A 15219-nucleotide genomic window follows, 5' to 3' on the forward strand; every position below is an offset into this window, starting at 1 on the left:
AATCCGGTTCGAAATTATGGGTTACCTAAAGTTACCCGCACCCTTTGTTTGAAGTCGAACAAACATATTAAAAGTATCTTTTAAATTTAACTGTTAAATTTGTATACAACATGATATATGAAAGCCCAACATGAAATATGTCTAAATTAATAATATACGCATAAAATAGTAATATCCTGATTCTATTTTTTTTCTCGACACTCAACATCTCGCTGACAGTGGTAGGGCAAGCGAGTTCGCGGGAAAAGGTTTGATAACTTTTTTTTTACCTTGTGAGATCTTCTTTTCTAATCAGACTAATCTTATCATAGAGATCTAGACTAGAAATCTTGATGTCTACTCTACTCTAGAGATCTAGATCTAGAATAAAAATAGATTTAGATCTATGGTGTTATGTAGATTATAGAGTATAGACTGGCGGCTGGCGACGATCTTAATTTTAACAAAAATCACAACAGTTGGTTACTTTAATTAATTACTTACAATCATCATGACATGAGTCACGACCATTCATCACGAATCACGTTGCTGTATTATGACATTATGTATAATGATATAATCTAATAATGTATTAGTATTATGTATCACATATTAACAGATCTAGATCTAGTCTAAAATTATTAATTAGATCTAGTTTTTTTTTTTATGATAGTGAGAGACTAACCTAGGCTAGTTAAGTCTAGAGATTAGTACATTAGAGTCATTAGAGTGTAACTAGAGTAACTAATCTAGATCTAGAGACTAGAGTATTCTAGACCTGACCTAGATCTAAACTAGTGACTTCTAGTCTAAGTCTGGACTCAAGAGTACTCTAGACTAGATCTATTCTACTGACTATCTACTATCTAGTCTTACTATAGGCATAGGACTATAGTATAGATCTAGTAGTATCTAGAGCCTAGATGAGTAGATCTAGTAAAATCTAGTTGTTGACATGATCATATGCAATTAGGGTCTACGCAGACCAGTAGTTGATATTATTAATGATATAATTATAATTAATAGATCTACATTCACATTGGATTTAGATTCTAGACTAGATTTATATATAGAGACTAGATTGTCACTAGATGATAGATAATAGATATCTAGGTCTAGATTCTAGATTTATTTCTAGTACTTTAGAAAGACACACATACAGTTTAGGTTACTAAATCATAGTAAATCTAGAATCAAGATCTATCAATATCATCTATGATCTAGAATCTAGAGATTAGTGTCACTAGTCACTATGTATAGATGTATCGCTAAAGAGTAATTCTTTAATTAGTTTAGAATTAGATGATAGCAGTGACTAGTCTTTTCTAAGTCGACTAACTAGATCTTTAACTCTTGTCTGTGTAGATACGTCAATCTATATTTATTTTAGATCTATAATTCTTTATTTTGAGTTTTCTAGATCTATATATTCTTTATTTTGAGTTTTCTAGATCTATATTTGAAGATCTAGAATTATAGATCTTACAGCTAGAGTTTTAACTAAATATCTATAGTATAGTAGTATCTAGGTCTAGATGAGTTGTTTAGATTCTTGATAAAAGTGTATATATAATAAAGAGATGCCCCTGTACCTTAGTGAACTGATTACTCCATATGTCCCCCAGAGAGCCCTGCGCTCAATGGACTCAACGCTTTTAGTGGTGCCACGTTTCTCCCTCAAAAGCTACAGTCTGTGGGCTTTTTCAGTGCTCAGACCAAAGGTTTGCAACTCACTCCCCATTGATCTCAGACAGACAACGCATACTACACCACTTTTAAGAAGAACATTAAGACCTATCTGTCTGTTTAAAACTTTTTTAGATTGTCATTTTAGCTGACGTGTTTGTGTTTGTAATGTTATTACAGCACCTTGAGCCTACATTTTGTTTGTTAATAGCGCTTTATAAATAAAATTATTATTATATCTAGATCTGACACTCACATTGTCTTGATTAAATTATTAAAACAGATTGCGTTGTAAACTTTCTCAGCTTCAGTATAGTCTTGTTGATTTAAAGACGTCAAAGTTCACATTGTCAATATTAACTGGTACTCTAATCACTTTACCACTAGTTGTTTTGTATTTTTTTTTTACACAGATTTCCAAAAAAAGATATGGTGAAAACAGTTAAAACAAAAGGTAAGGGGAAAATTTTACATCATCATCATTTTTCCTTTTGAGTTCCTCAAGGAACATAGGGCCTTAGTAAATACATGTCACTTTCCATGGTCTCTTGCTAGTTTTTTAATGGCTTCCCAGCTCTTTCCTGTCCTCACGGCTTCATCTAGTAAACTGCATCGCCATATTCTTTTTGGTCTTCCTCTACGTCTTGTTCTCTGGGGGTTCCATTCTAAGGCCTGTTTAGCTCTGTTGTTCTTTTCTAAGGGTGTGACCAATCCATCTCCACTTCCTCTCTAAGATCTGCACCTTTATATTTTTTTGCCCACTCATCTCCCACAATTTGGTGTTTTCTACTTTGTCGTACCAGTGTATTTTAAAGATATTTCTCGGACATCTGTTGATGAAGGTCTGTACTTTTTTTGTGTTGTTGCTTCAGTTGTTCTCCTTGCTTCAGAACCGTACAGTAGGACCGCCTTTGCGTTAGAGTTAAAGATTCTTATTTTAGTTGTTTTAGATGTGTGGAGATTTCCAGGTTTTACATATTTTTAGTTAAATGTGTAAAGCTCTCCCCCAACCCTATTTTTAAAAATAGATTTTTTTACTCTAAATATTTCAAGTAAATATGACCAGCTAATAGAGTTTTGTTTAATTACAGGTCAAGTTATGGATAACAGAATCCAGGATGTGAGGCGCTCACGGTTAGTCAATATTTTATTTATAATCATATTATTTATACATTGAAGAGCTAAAGATTAAAATTCCTGTGATAATTAGAACTAGCTGGATTTAAATAATGAAAATGGCTTAGTGCTTTTAAAATTAAATAACAAAGAATTTACATTTTATCATTTATCATACCATATAGCACCAGTTAACTAAAAAGAAAAGCTTATTACCAACTAATCTTTTATGTTAAGAAAAACTAAATTTTTTAATTGGACTTTCTGTTTATTTATCTAATATTTTTTTTTTACAAGTGTTTTGCTTGCATTAATGGAATTATTTTTACTATTATAAACTTTACATTGTCTGTTCTAATATGCTAGCTACTGATGTTTTTTCTATTCTTTTGTTGGAAACTAATTAATCAGATAAAATGTGAGGAGTACATTTCTAAAAATTGAAAATAAATATATATAAAAACTTGTGTGTGTCTGTTGTTACACAAGACAAGATAAAAATATAAAAAAACTCAGAAAGTAAAATTAATGCTAGAAATTGGCACCAAGATAAATTTTAAATTCAGAGAAAACTGTCATAGCTTTTATCTGTATTCATACAATGCATTTACGTACGGCTGTTTTCTTTTTACATCAATTCTTTTTTTTTTTATTAAGCTCTCTTGGTACAATTGGCACTAGAAAGTCCATTGATGAGCTAGCATCAAAGAAGCCTAGCAAGAGTCCTTTACGTTCAAATAAAGTCATTGGCCAACCTAAAATCCCAAACTCTTCACCCCAACCAAAAGGTCGAAAACAGAGAATGTCACAAATCAGAAAAAGTAAAGATAAAAATAGTTTAACAGAAACTTCCATTGACAAAATTGATAGCACCAGCAAAGTTCAACCGCAAAAACTGGACAAAAATTCTCCTGAATGGCAAAAAAGTACTAATGAAGAAAAAACTAAAGTCAATATCAATGTGCAGCTGACACCTGCATCCCAGTCAACTAGAAGTAAAATTAACTCTTTGCCTTTAGTGAAAAGCTCACTGGCTAAAAAAAATAGCCCAAAGGTAGACAAAACGGCAACACCTTCGACGTCAAATCGAAGTAGGAGAAAACTGATCAGCACTCCTGATAAAGACAAAGAAAGCTCTGATAATGATGATGAAGTTCAGTTAAACTTTAGTAGAGTGTCCCAAGCTGTGGTAAAACAAGAACACTCCTCTCCAAAAATACTGAAAATGGAAGACACTCTTACACCCACAAAAGTAATAAATGCATCGCTCACAACACGAACATCTTCCAGATTGAAAGCTGGGAAGAATGTTCATATTAACTGTGGGAATCTTAAAAATTCCCAAAAAATTGTCAAATGTCTTAATAAGCCTGTAAAGCTTGAAGTCGACAGTTCTCATGATCATCAAGCAGAACAAGGCAAAGTAGATGTTTTAGAAGAGTTAGGTGACAGTAAAAGTAGACAAGATGTGTTTAAAACAGAAGTAGCTGATGTTTATGACAAGAACAAATCACGTAAGCTAGAAATCAAGACTAAAGCTGCAAAGCGAACGTCTGATGCTTCAGAGTTGTGTGAGATTGTTCAGAGAGAGAGAAAGAAAAGAAAAGAAGTGCATGACTCCCATGCAGTTCTAGATAAGAAAGCAGAGGTAGCTGGTGAAGTCAAAACAGAGGGTGCTCTGACTGAAAATATACATTTTCAAACAAGTCTTGTGACGGACAAAGAAGTAGACAAGGATACCAACTGTAGAATGACACTGTCAGAAAACAGTGAAATTGTCAACCAAAATGAGAAGGACAATACTTTACTTAGTGAAAAACTTGATGAAATAGAGTTCAAGTTAGATAGACATGACTCAGCAATTAAAGAAGACTTTATTTCTAATGAGCTTTCTTTATCCACATTCTCATTAGAGTCTCAAAATGTAGTTCCTGATATGACAGGAAAAAATTATACTGAAATTTCTCCTTTATTAGACAGTGCTCAAACCAACTTGGAAGGTATAAACAGAACAGGGTGCACTGATATAACTTCTAAAAATTTTGATAGTTTTGGGGATAAAATTGGTTCTGATGTAAATTTATGTGAGGATCCTGTTTCCTTTGGCACTGGGAAGAATGCTGAAATGGATAATGATGACAATGTACAACTCAGTCAAGAGTTAAGTGCTGAAAATGCCATCTCAGGAACTGAAATGGCAGCAGGGATATCCAGTGAGGAGCCAGAGGCAGACTCTTCTTTAGAAACAGTGTCACCATCAGAGCATTTAGTTCTCGAAAATTCTCAAGCCCATTCAAATAAATTGGAAGAAGATGACTTAGGCTGTACAGTCAAGGTTTTGAATGTTATGACTTTAAATGAACATGAACTTAGTGAGGCTTCACCAAATGTAAGTATCATTAATGATGATTGTAATGCAGATGTTTTAATCTCAAGCAGCACTGAAGAACCAGAGTCAAGTAACAGAGATGAAGTTGAAATTTGTGAAAATGATAATTTAGATTTAGGCATTGACAATTCTGCACTTAATGAAGATATTAAGCCTGATCCAGCAGAACTTGAAAAGTCCTTATTGAAACTAGCTGCGCTTGGAAAAAGCGGCTGTCCACTTGATTCTGCAAGTGCCACTGATTCTGCAAGTGCTGTTGATTCAGATATAGAAATAAAACAAGAAATTGAAGATTGTGACACTTATGAAAGCACCGAGATTAAAGTTGAGATTAAAGAAGAGAAGGAAGAGTTTGAAGTTTTAGCTGAGTGGAGTGCTGATAGTATAAATGATCCCCTGGAGGAACATAATGACAGTGACAAAGAAATGATTGCTGAAGAGGCTACTGCAGTAACTGTGCCTGAATTACAGTGTCAAACACAAGCTGCAAATCACCCTGTAACAAAAAGATTTGTGTTTAAGCAAGCTGCTTCTCCCGTTGTCACTACAATAATTCGTAGGGTTGAATCTCCTAATGTCCATGGCACAATAATAAAATCAACAGCTTCAAGCGCCCCAAAGCCGGAAAGTCAACCCTTACCTCGTAAATTAACTATTGTAACGCCTGAGCTGCTAGAATCTACAAGCAAAAAAGATACAAAGTCCTCAGTATCCAGTAACTTGACAATCCCATTAGTTGGTACATCTCAAAAAGTCATTAAAATCTCACAATCGAAAGCCTCTGATGGATCCACTATTCTGACTCCAGTGTTAAACTCAGATATCATCTCTCATGATGGAATGAAAATTAAGCTTGCTGAAGCTGCACAAACTATAAACTTACAGAAGCAAGGAAACTCCTCCCGTGAGCCTGCTACTGAAGTGACTGTTCCATTTGCATGTAAACGCTCTAAATCAAAAGGAGAATATGCACCATACAAGTTTCACATGACTCTCAATAAATCCACTAAAGAACCCTCTCCTATTATTTGCTCTGTTGCACCAGCAAAATCACCTGAAGAAGAATTGTTGGAAAATTATAAAAAAACATTGTTGAAAATTCAAGATCGATATATTGATCCACAAGATTGTCTGGAAGTACTTGAGCCAATCGTAGTACCCAAGGTTGTTGAATATCATTCCACTCTTTCAAGGCCATATCTAAAAGCAGGAGACTTCTTACCTAAAATAAAATCTGACATTCCTAAACCCACACTCACAGCCCCTGCTACTCAAATGTTAATCGATACAGATAAAAGTGTTCAAGCAGATGTTGACGAAGAAATTTCATCAGATTGTACAGGTACTACTCCAGAAGCACCTGTCCCTGTCACTACTTCTCCTGCAACATCCTCTGCAGTCTCATCAACATCAGCAGTTTCTACTACTTCAACTTGGGTCACTGTTTCCATGACTGTCCCCTCAACCAGCGTCACATTTGCCACAACAAGGACATCATCTTCTTCAGATACATTTAAAAATGATGCATCTCAAAAACTCCAACAGTACAGTCCAGAAGACATGGATGATGATGACTGCCCCAATGTAGAGGGGATACTCATACCTAAGAAACGTAAGTTGAGCTGTTCTTTTTTTTTTTTTTTTATTTTTTTTTTAACACACTTTCATCACACTCAGGGTGGCCAAGATAAAAAGACGCTTGATATGATTCAAAGAGTACAAAAGTAAATTATTATTATTATAATCTTTATTTAAAAATAGTTATCTTTATTTAAAATAGTTAAATTCAACTATCAGGTACATCTTGACACCAGGCCTCTTTATCTGTAATTATAGCAGGCCTCTTTTATCTAGGAAGAAATTATAAAAAAATCTGCAGTACCAGTAAACAAAAAAGTTAAAATGTAATTTAGCATTCAACAGAATAAACACTAGCATACTTTATAAGTAGAAAATACTTACCTTAACAGTCTTCATATAAAGTTCTTTTTTGTCTGGTATTCTTGGATTGCTATGATAATGAGATAATAGTGTATACAATTAAATGATTTAAAATGAAAATGCAATTAATTTCAATGCTTCATTACTAGTTTCAAATTATTTAATGCAGACTCATATAATCATTTAAAGACATTTTAAATGTTCCTAAATAATTATATTTTTATGTGCCAACAGCTTTCTCTTGAATTCATGAAAGTATATATATATATTAGAAATAGTGTAAATAAAATGAATAATACCTAGATGATTCCAACTCAGATAATAAACTCTATAGTGTTGCCACCCTTACATTATCTGTTGTAATATGGAGTAGAGGTGCAAAAACAAGATTACGCTGTTGTTTTTCCTCCCATTTTAAATAAATCAAATACTTAAGTTTCCTTTTAATTTTTTTTAAGCCATACATTTTAAATAACAACCCTATCTCTGCCAATACAAAAAGAAGAAGCATGTAATGTATCGATTGTCTTGGCATTATTATTGTATTGTTAGACTCTCTGATAATATAATACCACAGGATACAGAGATTATTAATTAATGTTATCTTATAAATTACAATAATTAATTAATGTTATTGAATGATTATTTGATTGGTGGTCTTAAGAACCAATCTCTCATTCAAGGCTTTCTCCTTTGGTTAAATGTCTTCAAATGTATAAAACTATTTTGTTATCCATTGCACTCCACTTGTTTATTATGAAACACTGCATATTAAATTCTATTTGACTTGTATACACACTCAATGCATTTTTGTCTCTTTTAAAACAAAAGTAAATATTTTATAATTTATTTAAAAAGTAAGTAGCTTGTATAACTGAAATCATTTCATTTAGTAAAACAAATATTTATATATTTTTTTTAGAAAGAAAAAGTCTAATCATTTGCATAAAAGTTTTAATACTTACCTTATTAATATAGTCTCCTGTGTTTTTTTACTATTAATAGTGAATAGTTGTACAAAAGTAAATATTTTATAATTTATTTAAAAAGTAAGTAGCTTGTATAACTGAAGTCATTCATTTAGTAAAACAAATATTTAAAATATATTTTTTTTAGAAAGAAAAAGTCAAATCATTTGCATAAAAGTTTTAATACTTACCTTATTAATATAGTCTCCTGTGTTTTTTTACTATTAATAGTGAATAGTTGTAAAAATGGTGTATTTTTATGAAAAAAACTACTTGCAGATGCTTACATTTTTCACTTTAAGGAAAGAAAAAACGTAGCCATCTGAACTTTGATCTAAAATATCAAGATGTTAGATTTTCAGTTTATTTTCTAGTTATTGCAATCTAACATGTGGACGTACATACCACACAAAACTAATAGTGATTATTCCCTTTTCGGGGCTGCTAAAAATTGATTGATTGTAATTGTTAAATAAAAGTAGATCATGAAACTGCAGTTGATGGTATATAATTTTTTTTTTTTACCTTAACAAAGTCAAATAACATTCTTCTTGAAATAAAAATCAACTTTATTGTAGTGAAATTTCTTTTTATGAAGTTAATAGTAAAATTAAGATTTGTTTGATTTTTGCATTTTTAAATTATTATTATTTTTTTTTTTGGTACTAAGATTATTATTTTTTTTAGCCCATGAATGCCCATGTCCAGGCTGCGATGGTACTGGTCACATCACTGGGTTATACACACACCATAGAAGGTAAAGTAAATATATTATATACATTCTTACATTTTATATGTTCATATTGTTGTAGTTAAGATATTAGTTTCACTTCTTCTTTAGGTGACAAAGTGGATGTCTTTTTGTCTTCAATCCTAATGTGATCTTTTTATTTTAACTTAGCATTTCTGGGTGTCCACGGCGATCAGGATTACCAGTTGAAATGGTAGAAGGTATAGCATTAGTTTTATTTAAATAAGATTTTTTTGACTTTTCAATGAAAAGTTTTATTTATAACACACTGTTTTAATTGTTAAAGAAAAGGCTTATACTTGACATTAATTTTACATCTTTGTGTTTCCACAGCTTTACTTAAAAACGAGCAACTGTTACGGTAATATAATGTTTTTCATATATATATATTATAAATATATAGACAACTTTCTTTTAGAAAATTTTATATTTTTTAGTCAGTAAAAAACATAAACTCAACTTTCATTAATGCCTAATATATTATGTTTCAGCTGTCCAACTCCTGGCTGTAATGGTCGAGGACACATTAATAACAATAGAAGTACTCATAGAAGGTAAGTTTGTTTTAGAACAGATTGTGTCCATTGCTCAAATTGTGTCTAGTGTCTCATCCTAGAAATGTTTTCTTTACCCATTATTCAGTATTGTAAGACATTTTTAGAAAAGCTAGCTGGGTTAATAACTAATAAAAGTTTCAACCTACATGAATTTTTTTGGGCTGAAATAATCCATTTAATATATGTGTTACTTGAACTGACTCTTAATATATGTGTTACTTGAACTGACTAGAAACATTTCAAATTCTCACCAGAGGTTACTTGAACTGACTAGACTGTTCTAAAAGTTTAGCTTGGGTATAGTTTTACTATTACTTCATCTAATAAATTGTTACAGAAGAGCTATAAGAAACTCTTCAAATCTAAAGGAAATTGTAGTCTACTTTCTGCCTTCAATTTAATTCTCTATTTTTTGTTGTTTTTCAGTCTTTCAGGTTGTCCACTGGCAGCAATGACACGGCTCATGTCTCAACCCAGTCTAAACCATAGAGGAGGGAAAGGTATGGAAACCTTAGTTGTAGTGTACAGGCTTAATGTTTTTTTTTTAAGTATGATATGGCCTAAATTGTGCTAATGCACAAATAATCATTATCAATTTTTTGGTTGTTCTCATACCAATATCTTCATAATGGAAATTTTCTGACATAATTGCTTAATGGATATTTTCTGACATATTGCTGTTGTTTTTGTTTAAACTTAGTGATGCATGTGGTGGTTCTGCCGAAAGGAGATGACCCAACAAAAGCTATGATTGCCACCTGCTCAGAGAAAGAACTGATTAGGCTTGCTGCTAAAGATTTCTCACCTAGTAAGAATCTCTGATTTGTGGTAATAAATAAATGATTTGATATGGAGATGTAGACGTAGGAATTTTTTTTTTTAAATTGATCTCATGTGGACATATATTTGTTTTTCTTCTATTAAGTGATCTAAATAAATCTACAAGTTTTTACAATCATGACATGGGTAAATGTGTTCACAAGTTCTGATTTTCATTTTGAGTCATTGTTTTTCCACATTGTTGGAAAAATTTTCCATGATGACAGGAAAAAAAAATTTAAGAGTTTTAAGTTGCTGTTTTTTTTATTTGCTGTTGTTTTGTGTTAAACATTTCTTTTTCATAAATTACAGTTTATTACACAATAAGAACTTAGTAATAAAAAAAATTGTAACTTGTTAAAAATACTTTTTTGTCTTCTCAGCAAAGCACTTAAAGCCATATTTAAATGCAACTAAGCAGTTAGCCCTAATATTTACTGCAATAAAATAATTTCAAAGTTGGTTACTTGTAGTCCTGTTATATCTTTTTTTCAGTTTTCCATTGTGTATGATCTTGTATATTGAAAACTAATTTTTTTTATTTCACAGCAGGAAGTAACACTGATCGGGTTCTGAGACCAATGATATTGACTAAACAATTGGAACCCAGGGACATCAAGTCAGCCCCACAAATTACACCTAGAGGTAATTTGGCTAAAGAACTAGAAAAATACAGTCGACCTGAATCAAGTTTCCAAACTACAGATGTTAAAGCTGAAAACGAAACAGCACAAGACATAGATACTAAGCCAACCACCCTTCAACCTCGACATGTGCCAGATAGGCCAAATATATTGTCTCGAAGGCCACACATGAGACACAAACCAAATGTGCTGAGCCGCTCCAGGCCCATGTCTGTAAGTAACAAAGTCATAAGAGATTCAGGTTTTGCTAGAAGTTCCAGTCCAAGCTCCACCTCATCATCCATATCCTCAATGTTGACAGAATCTTCTCTAGAGGAGCAGAAAAAATCTGTGGAAGTTGGAGGGAGTGGGTAGGTTGATATTTCTATTTGTTACATGTTTTGTTGTGAAGTTTTCATTAGTGTTGATTAGTCATTATTCCTTTTTTTTTCTCGCTAAAGCAAATTAGGAAAAAAAAAAAGTATTTGTTGGGAGATATTAACAAGGTAGCTGCTGAACTTTGATCTCGACAAAGATAAATGCAATATTTTAAATTTATTTCTAAGGTTTCTTTGGTGACATCTATAGTGTCTTTGACACTTAATGTGTTGAGCATTTAAGAAATATTAATGAACTTCTAAATATTAGTCAGAGCCATTAGTATGAGAACAGCGTTGACAAATGTCAAGCTTTACTTGTTTATAAAAAGGCTAATAAATGCACTCAGTGTATTTTGTACAATGTTTACCAAAGCATTTATGTGTGTGCAGTCAAACAATATGTAATTTTTTTTTTAATGGTAAAAAAAAAAGCAATTAAAAAAATTGATTATAATTTGATGAAATTTGTGTTTATTATAGAATGTCTGAAAAGACCACAATAAAGATTTTTTTTTTTTAAATTTACTCTACAAGCAGTCTGTGTTATATCTCTATCCAGTCAGTGACATATACAATCCTTGATTACAGATGTGTACATCATTTTAATCATAGTTGCTCTTATTTTTAGTTCCATTTTTTTTTATATAATAGTTATTACAACTACAAAGTTTCATTTGTTTTTTTGTTTTTTTTTTGAGAAATTGGTCATGAAGAAACAACAGAATAATCAGATATTTTTTTTTTTCTGTTTTTTGTTTTTTACATCAATAGTTTACTATCTCAGAAAAAAAATAATTTCTCATTTGAATCTCATTTCTTAATTTGAGGGTAGCTGTAAATTAAAATTAGGTGTGAGTTCTTCATCAGTAACAAAATCTAGGGACTTCGTTCATCAATTTGAATATTTCAAAAAAGAATAATGTTTTTGCTTCATCTAGGTTTTTTTAATCTTTCTGAAGCTAACTATTAAGATTATATATTTTATCATGATAGTATATGAAATTTTCTTTTTATGTATTAAACAAATATTTTCAGAAAAAAAAATACAAAAAGAAAATGGTCTGAGATAGACAATAGTTCTGTAGACCAATTATGCAAAATCGCTAACAAATGATCAAATTATAACAACAAGTAGGCTAGAATGGCAAACATTTTTTTATGGTGGCAAAACAAATGTTTAAAAAGTGGTTTTATTTTTTGTTGATTCAAAAAAATGTATATAGAAATAAATTTATGTATAATTTGTTTTTTGTTTATGAAAGAAGTCTTAATTTTTTTTTTATGTATATTTTTTTTTTTATACATAAAGATCTTCATTTACTTTGTATGTGTCCTGGAATGAAATGACCTATGAAACTCATTTTTGATGTTATAAAATGAAATTTGAAGTGTATCATTGATAACAACAATAGACATTGACTAGCACAGTTTAATTTGTTGGTTTTACTCTTGACAAAATTAAAGGTAATGCCTCAACTTTGATTTGTTATTATTTTGTATAGAAATGTCTTTCATAGTTTTTTTGATTCTTTGAAGAAAATGTATCTTCCTTTTGTTTTTACCTTGGTTCATGGAATCAACTTAATCTAACATTGTTTTGTAATGTCATCTTTACATTTTTGTACTAGATATATTATGAAATTATATAATTTACTTTCATTGTAGAAAATGGATTATAACAGTTCTGTAATTTGATTGATCTTGTGTTCTGGTATTTATCAGAGTAACTTTTTTAACAGTCTACTATTTGTAAGTCAGTTGTTGAAAATTTGTCAATAAATATTTTGTCAATTGAAAGCTTTGAATTGTAAATTTTTTTTTTATTTTGTGTTTTGTTTTGGAGATAAATTTCAAAATATTAAGTTTTTTCTGTTGACATTGTTTGTACTAAGACAAGAACTGCATGAGTTCAGGTACAGACTATTATGAACAGAATTTGATTACATCAACTTTCATTTAATTTAAAACAAAATCTGATTTGTCTAATGTTGCATTGTACACCTAGGATGTTAGCATTGTTTGTTACCATAATCAAGGGGGCCATGTATTTGTTCTGCTTGTTTGTAGGGATTTGTTATACCTACTCAATTTAACTAATAGCTCTGAATTACTTTAGAAAAGTTTCTAACAAAATATTTCCCAGATTTATTCTTTAATAGATTTTTTAAAATAGTTTATTTGAAACAGTAGAGCATTTTGGAAATGATCTATTAATAGATGAAATAACAATTGTAACAACCACGTAGACTAAAATCTTAAGTGTGTAAAATACATTAGATTAATACATTGACTTGTCACTGTTTTGAATGACTTAACTGGCATGCTTTGCTTTCCTTTTCTACCCACAACTATCTCAGGTCTCTAGAAAGCAGCTGTGATGATGAAGATGACTATATCAGTAGCCTGAGTGGTAGTCAGCTGTCCAGCCGCTCATCCTCCCCTAGTTTTAACCCTAAATCCCCACCACCCTCTCCCAGTCATCTCTTAGAAATCTTAGGATCACGATTAAGCTCCAGGCAAAAATCTGAGGCCACTTGCCCCACTCCTGGGTGTGATGGCTCTGGTCATGTGACTGGTAACTATACCTCTCATCGTAGCCTGTCTGGGTGTCCATTGGCTGACAGGGCAACTGTGCAAGCCAATCAGGTTGAACAAAAGTGAGTTTTTGCTGGCTTCTTGATGGACGCTTTTCACATTCTGTTTTAGTTTTTTTGTTTAAATTGTATTGCTTCAGTTCTTATTTATTTTCTTTGACTCAGTTGCTCCTCATCATTTCTGTGTGTGTTGGTCACTTTGTTGTTTAAGCTTTATGGTGCATGTTCTTTGCTTCTGTTGCTGCTGTTTTCTTGTGGCAAACATAAAAAAAACAACATTGAACAAAATCTAATACTATTTTTGAAGTTAAACACTTAAAACAGACAAAAGTAAAATATACAATTATACTATTTTACCCTTTTTTCATATCTTATATATATATATTTCCATTGTGTTGTTTTTCTCTGTTTTATCATATTGTAGCCTTTTCATTTACTTTTTGGTTGGTGAAACAATGAAAGTTGGTGTGATCATTTTCTGGACTGAACAAAGCAGTCATAATAAACATGACACAACAGAACAATCCAATTAGTAATTGACAATTAAGGACAAGTGTGTGTCCATAAGAGGACATACTAAAGGCAACACTTTCTTTACAAGATCTAAGATGAGGTCGAGACTGGTGAAAATTAAAAAAATAAATTAAATTCACTTCATATTCTGATGAGGTAAGGGGAAAAAAAGACAATTGTGGCTGCTTTCAGTATGGAAATGGTGAGTTTTTCTGTTTTATTTGTTTTTTGTTTTTTTTTTAATTTTTCTTTGGTGTTGCCTTTTATAATTTTGTTTCTTTGTTGTTGGAAATCCTACTTAGACATAAACACAATGGTTTAAAAGAATACAATGTCATTAAAATATATTAAAAGAAAATTTGGTTCAACATATTTTAAAAAAAATCTAATTGGTAACATTGATTTATATCATATTTATCTATTGACAAAAGTATGATTACGAGATCTACCTAACATGATTATGAATTAAACTGATGTCACTCAATGGTTTCTCAGGTGTCCCACTCCAGGCTGTGATGGTTCTGGACATGTGACTGGTAATTACGCTTCTCATAGAAGTTTATCTGGATGTCCCAGGGCTGCGAAGTTGAAGAAAATTTTACAGAAGGAAGGAGAAAAGAGAGGAGAGACTGAAGATCCATTGCGGTAAATGTTCAAATATATTTCTTTTACTTGTTACTTTTATCTTGGGTATTAATATATAACAGTTGAAGTACTTTACCTGTAGTTCAAGGACAGGGTCTAAAGTACTGAATAAAAATTGCTTTTATGTAGGCCACATTTTAAAGTTTTCCTTTCAGACCTTGAGACCTTTCCCCCAACTGATTTAAGGGTATCTTACTTTTAGGATTTATTTAAAATAATATTCATCACTTTAAGTAGAATTCTATAATTCTGTATATT

At 31.3% G+C, this 15219-nt stretch overlaps 1 protein-coding gene across 2 annotated transcripts in view; it reads left to right on the plus strand.

Moving 5' to 3' along the window:
• LOC106063527 (uncharacterized) overlaps positions 1-15219 on the plus strand; it is a 22517-nt gene continuing 7298 nt past the window's right edge. For both annotated transcript variants that reach the window (XM_013221924.2, XM_056028507.1), the window contains exons 1-13: positions 1-248; positions 2079-2119; positions 2757-2799; positions 3439-6782; positions 8767-8836; positions 8981-9030; positions 9164-9191; positions 9322-9384; positions 9814-9887; positions 10088-10195; positions 10756-11200; positions 13567-13866; positions 14812-14961. In XM_013221924.2, coding sequence (XP_013077378.2) covers positions 2095-2119; positions 2757-2799; positions 3439-6782; positions 8767-8836; positions 8981-9030; positions 9164-9191; positions 9322-9384; positions 9814-9887; positions 10088-10195; positions 10756-11200; positions 13567-13866; positions 14812-14961 — 4700 coding nt within the window. In that variant the 5' untranslated portion in view covers positions 1-248; positions 2079-2094. The remainder of the gene's footprint in view (positions 249-2078; positions 2120-2756; positions 2800-3438; positions 6783-8766; positions 8837-8980; positions 9031-9163; positions 9192-9321; positions 9385-9813; positions 9888-10087; positions 10196-10755; positions 11201-13566; positions 13867-14811; positions 14962-15219) is intronic.

This window comes from Biomphalaria glabrata, chromosome 5, assembly GCF_947242115.1.
Source record: "Biomphalaria glabrata chromosome 5, xgBioGlab47.1, whole genome shotgun sequence".
NCBI classification, from domain to species: Eukaryota; Metazoa; Mollusca; class Gastropoda; family Planorbidae; genus Biomphalaria; species Biomphalaria glabrata.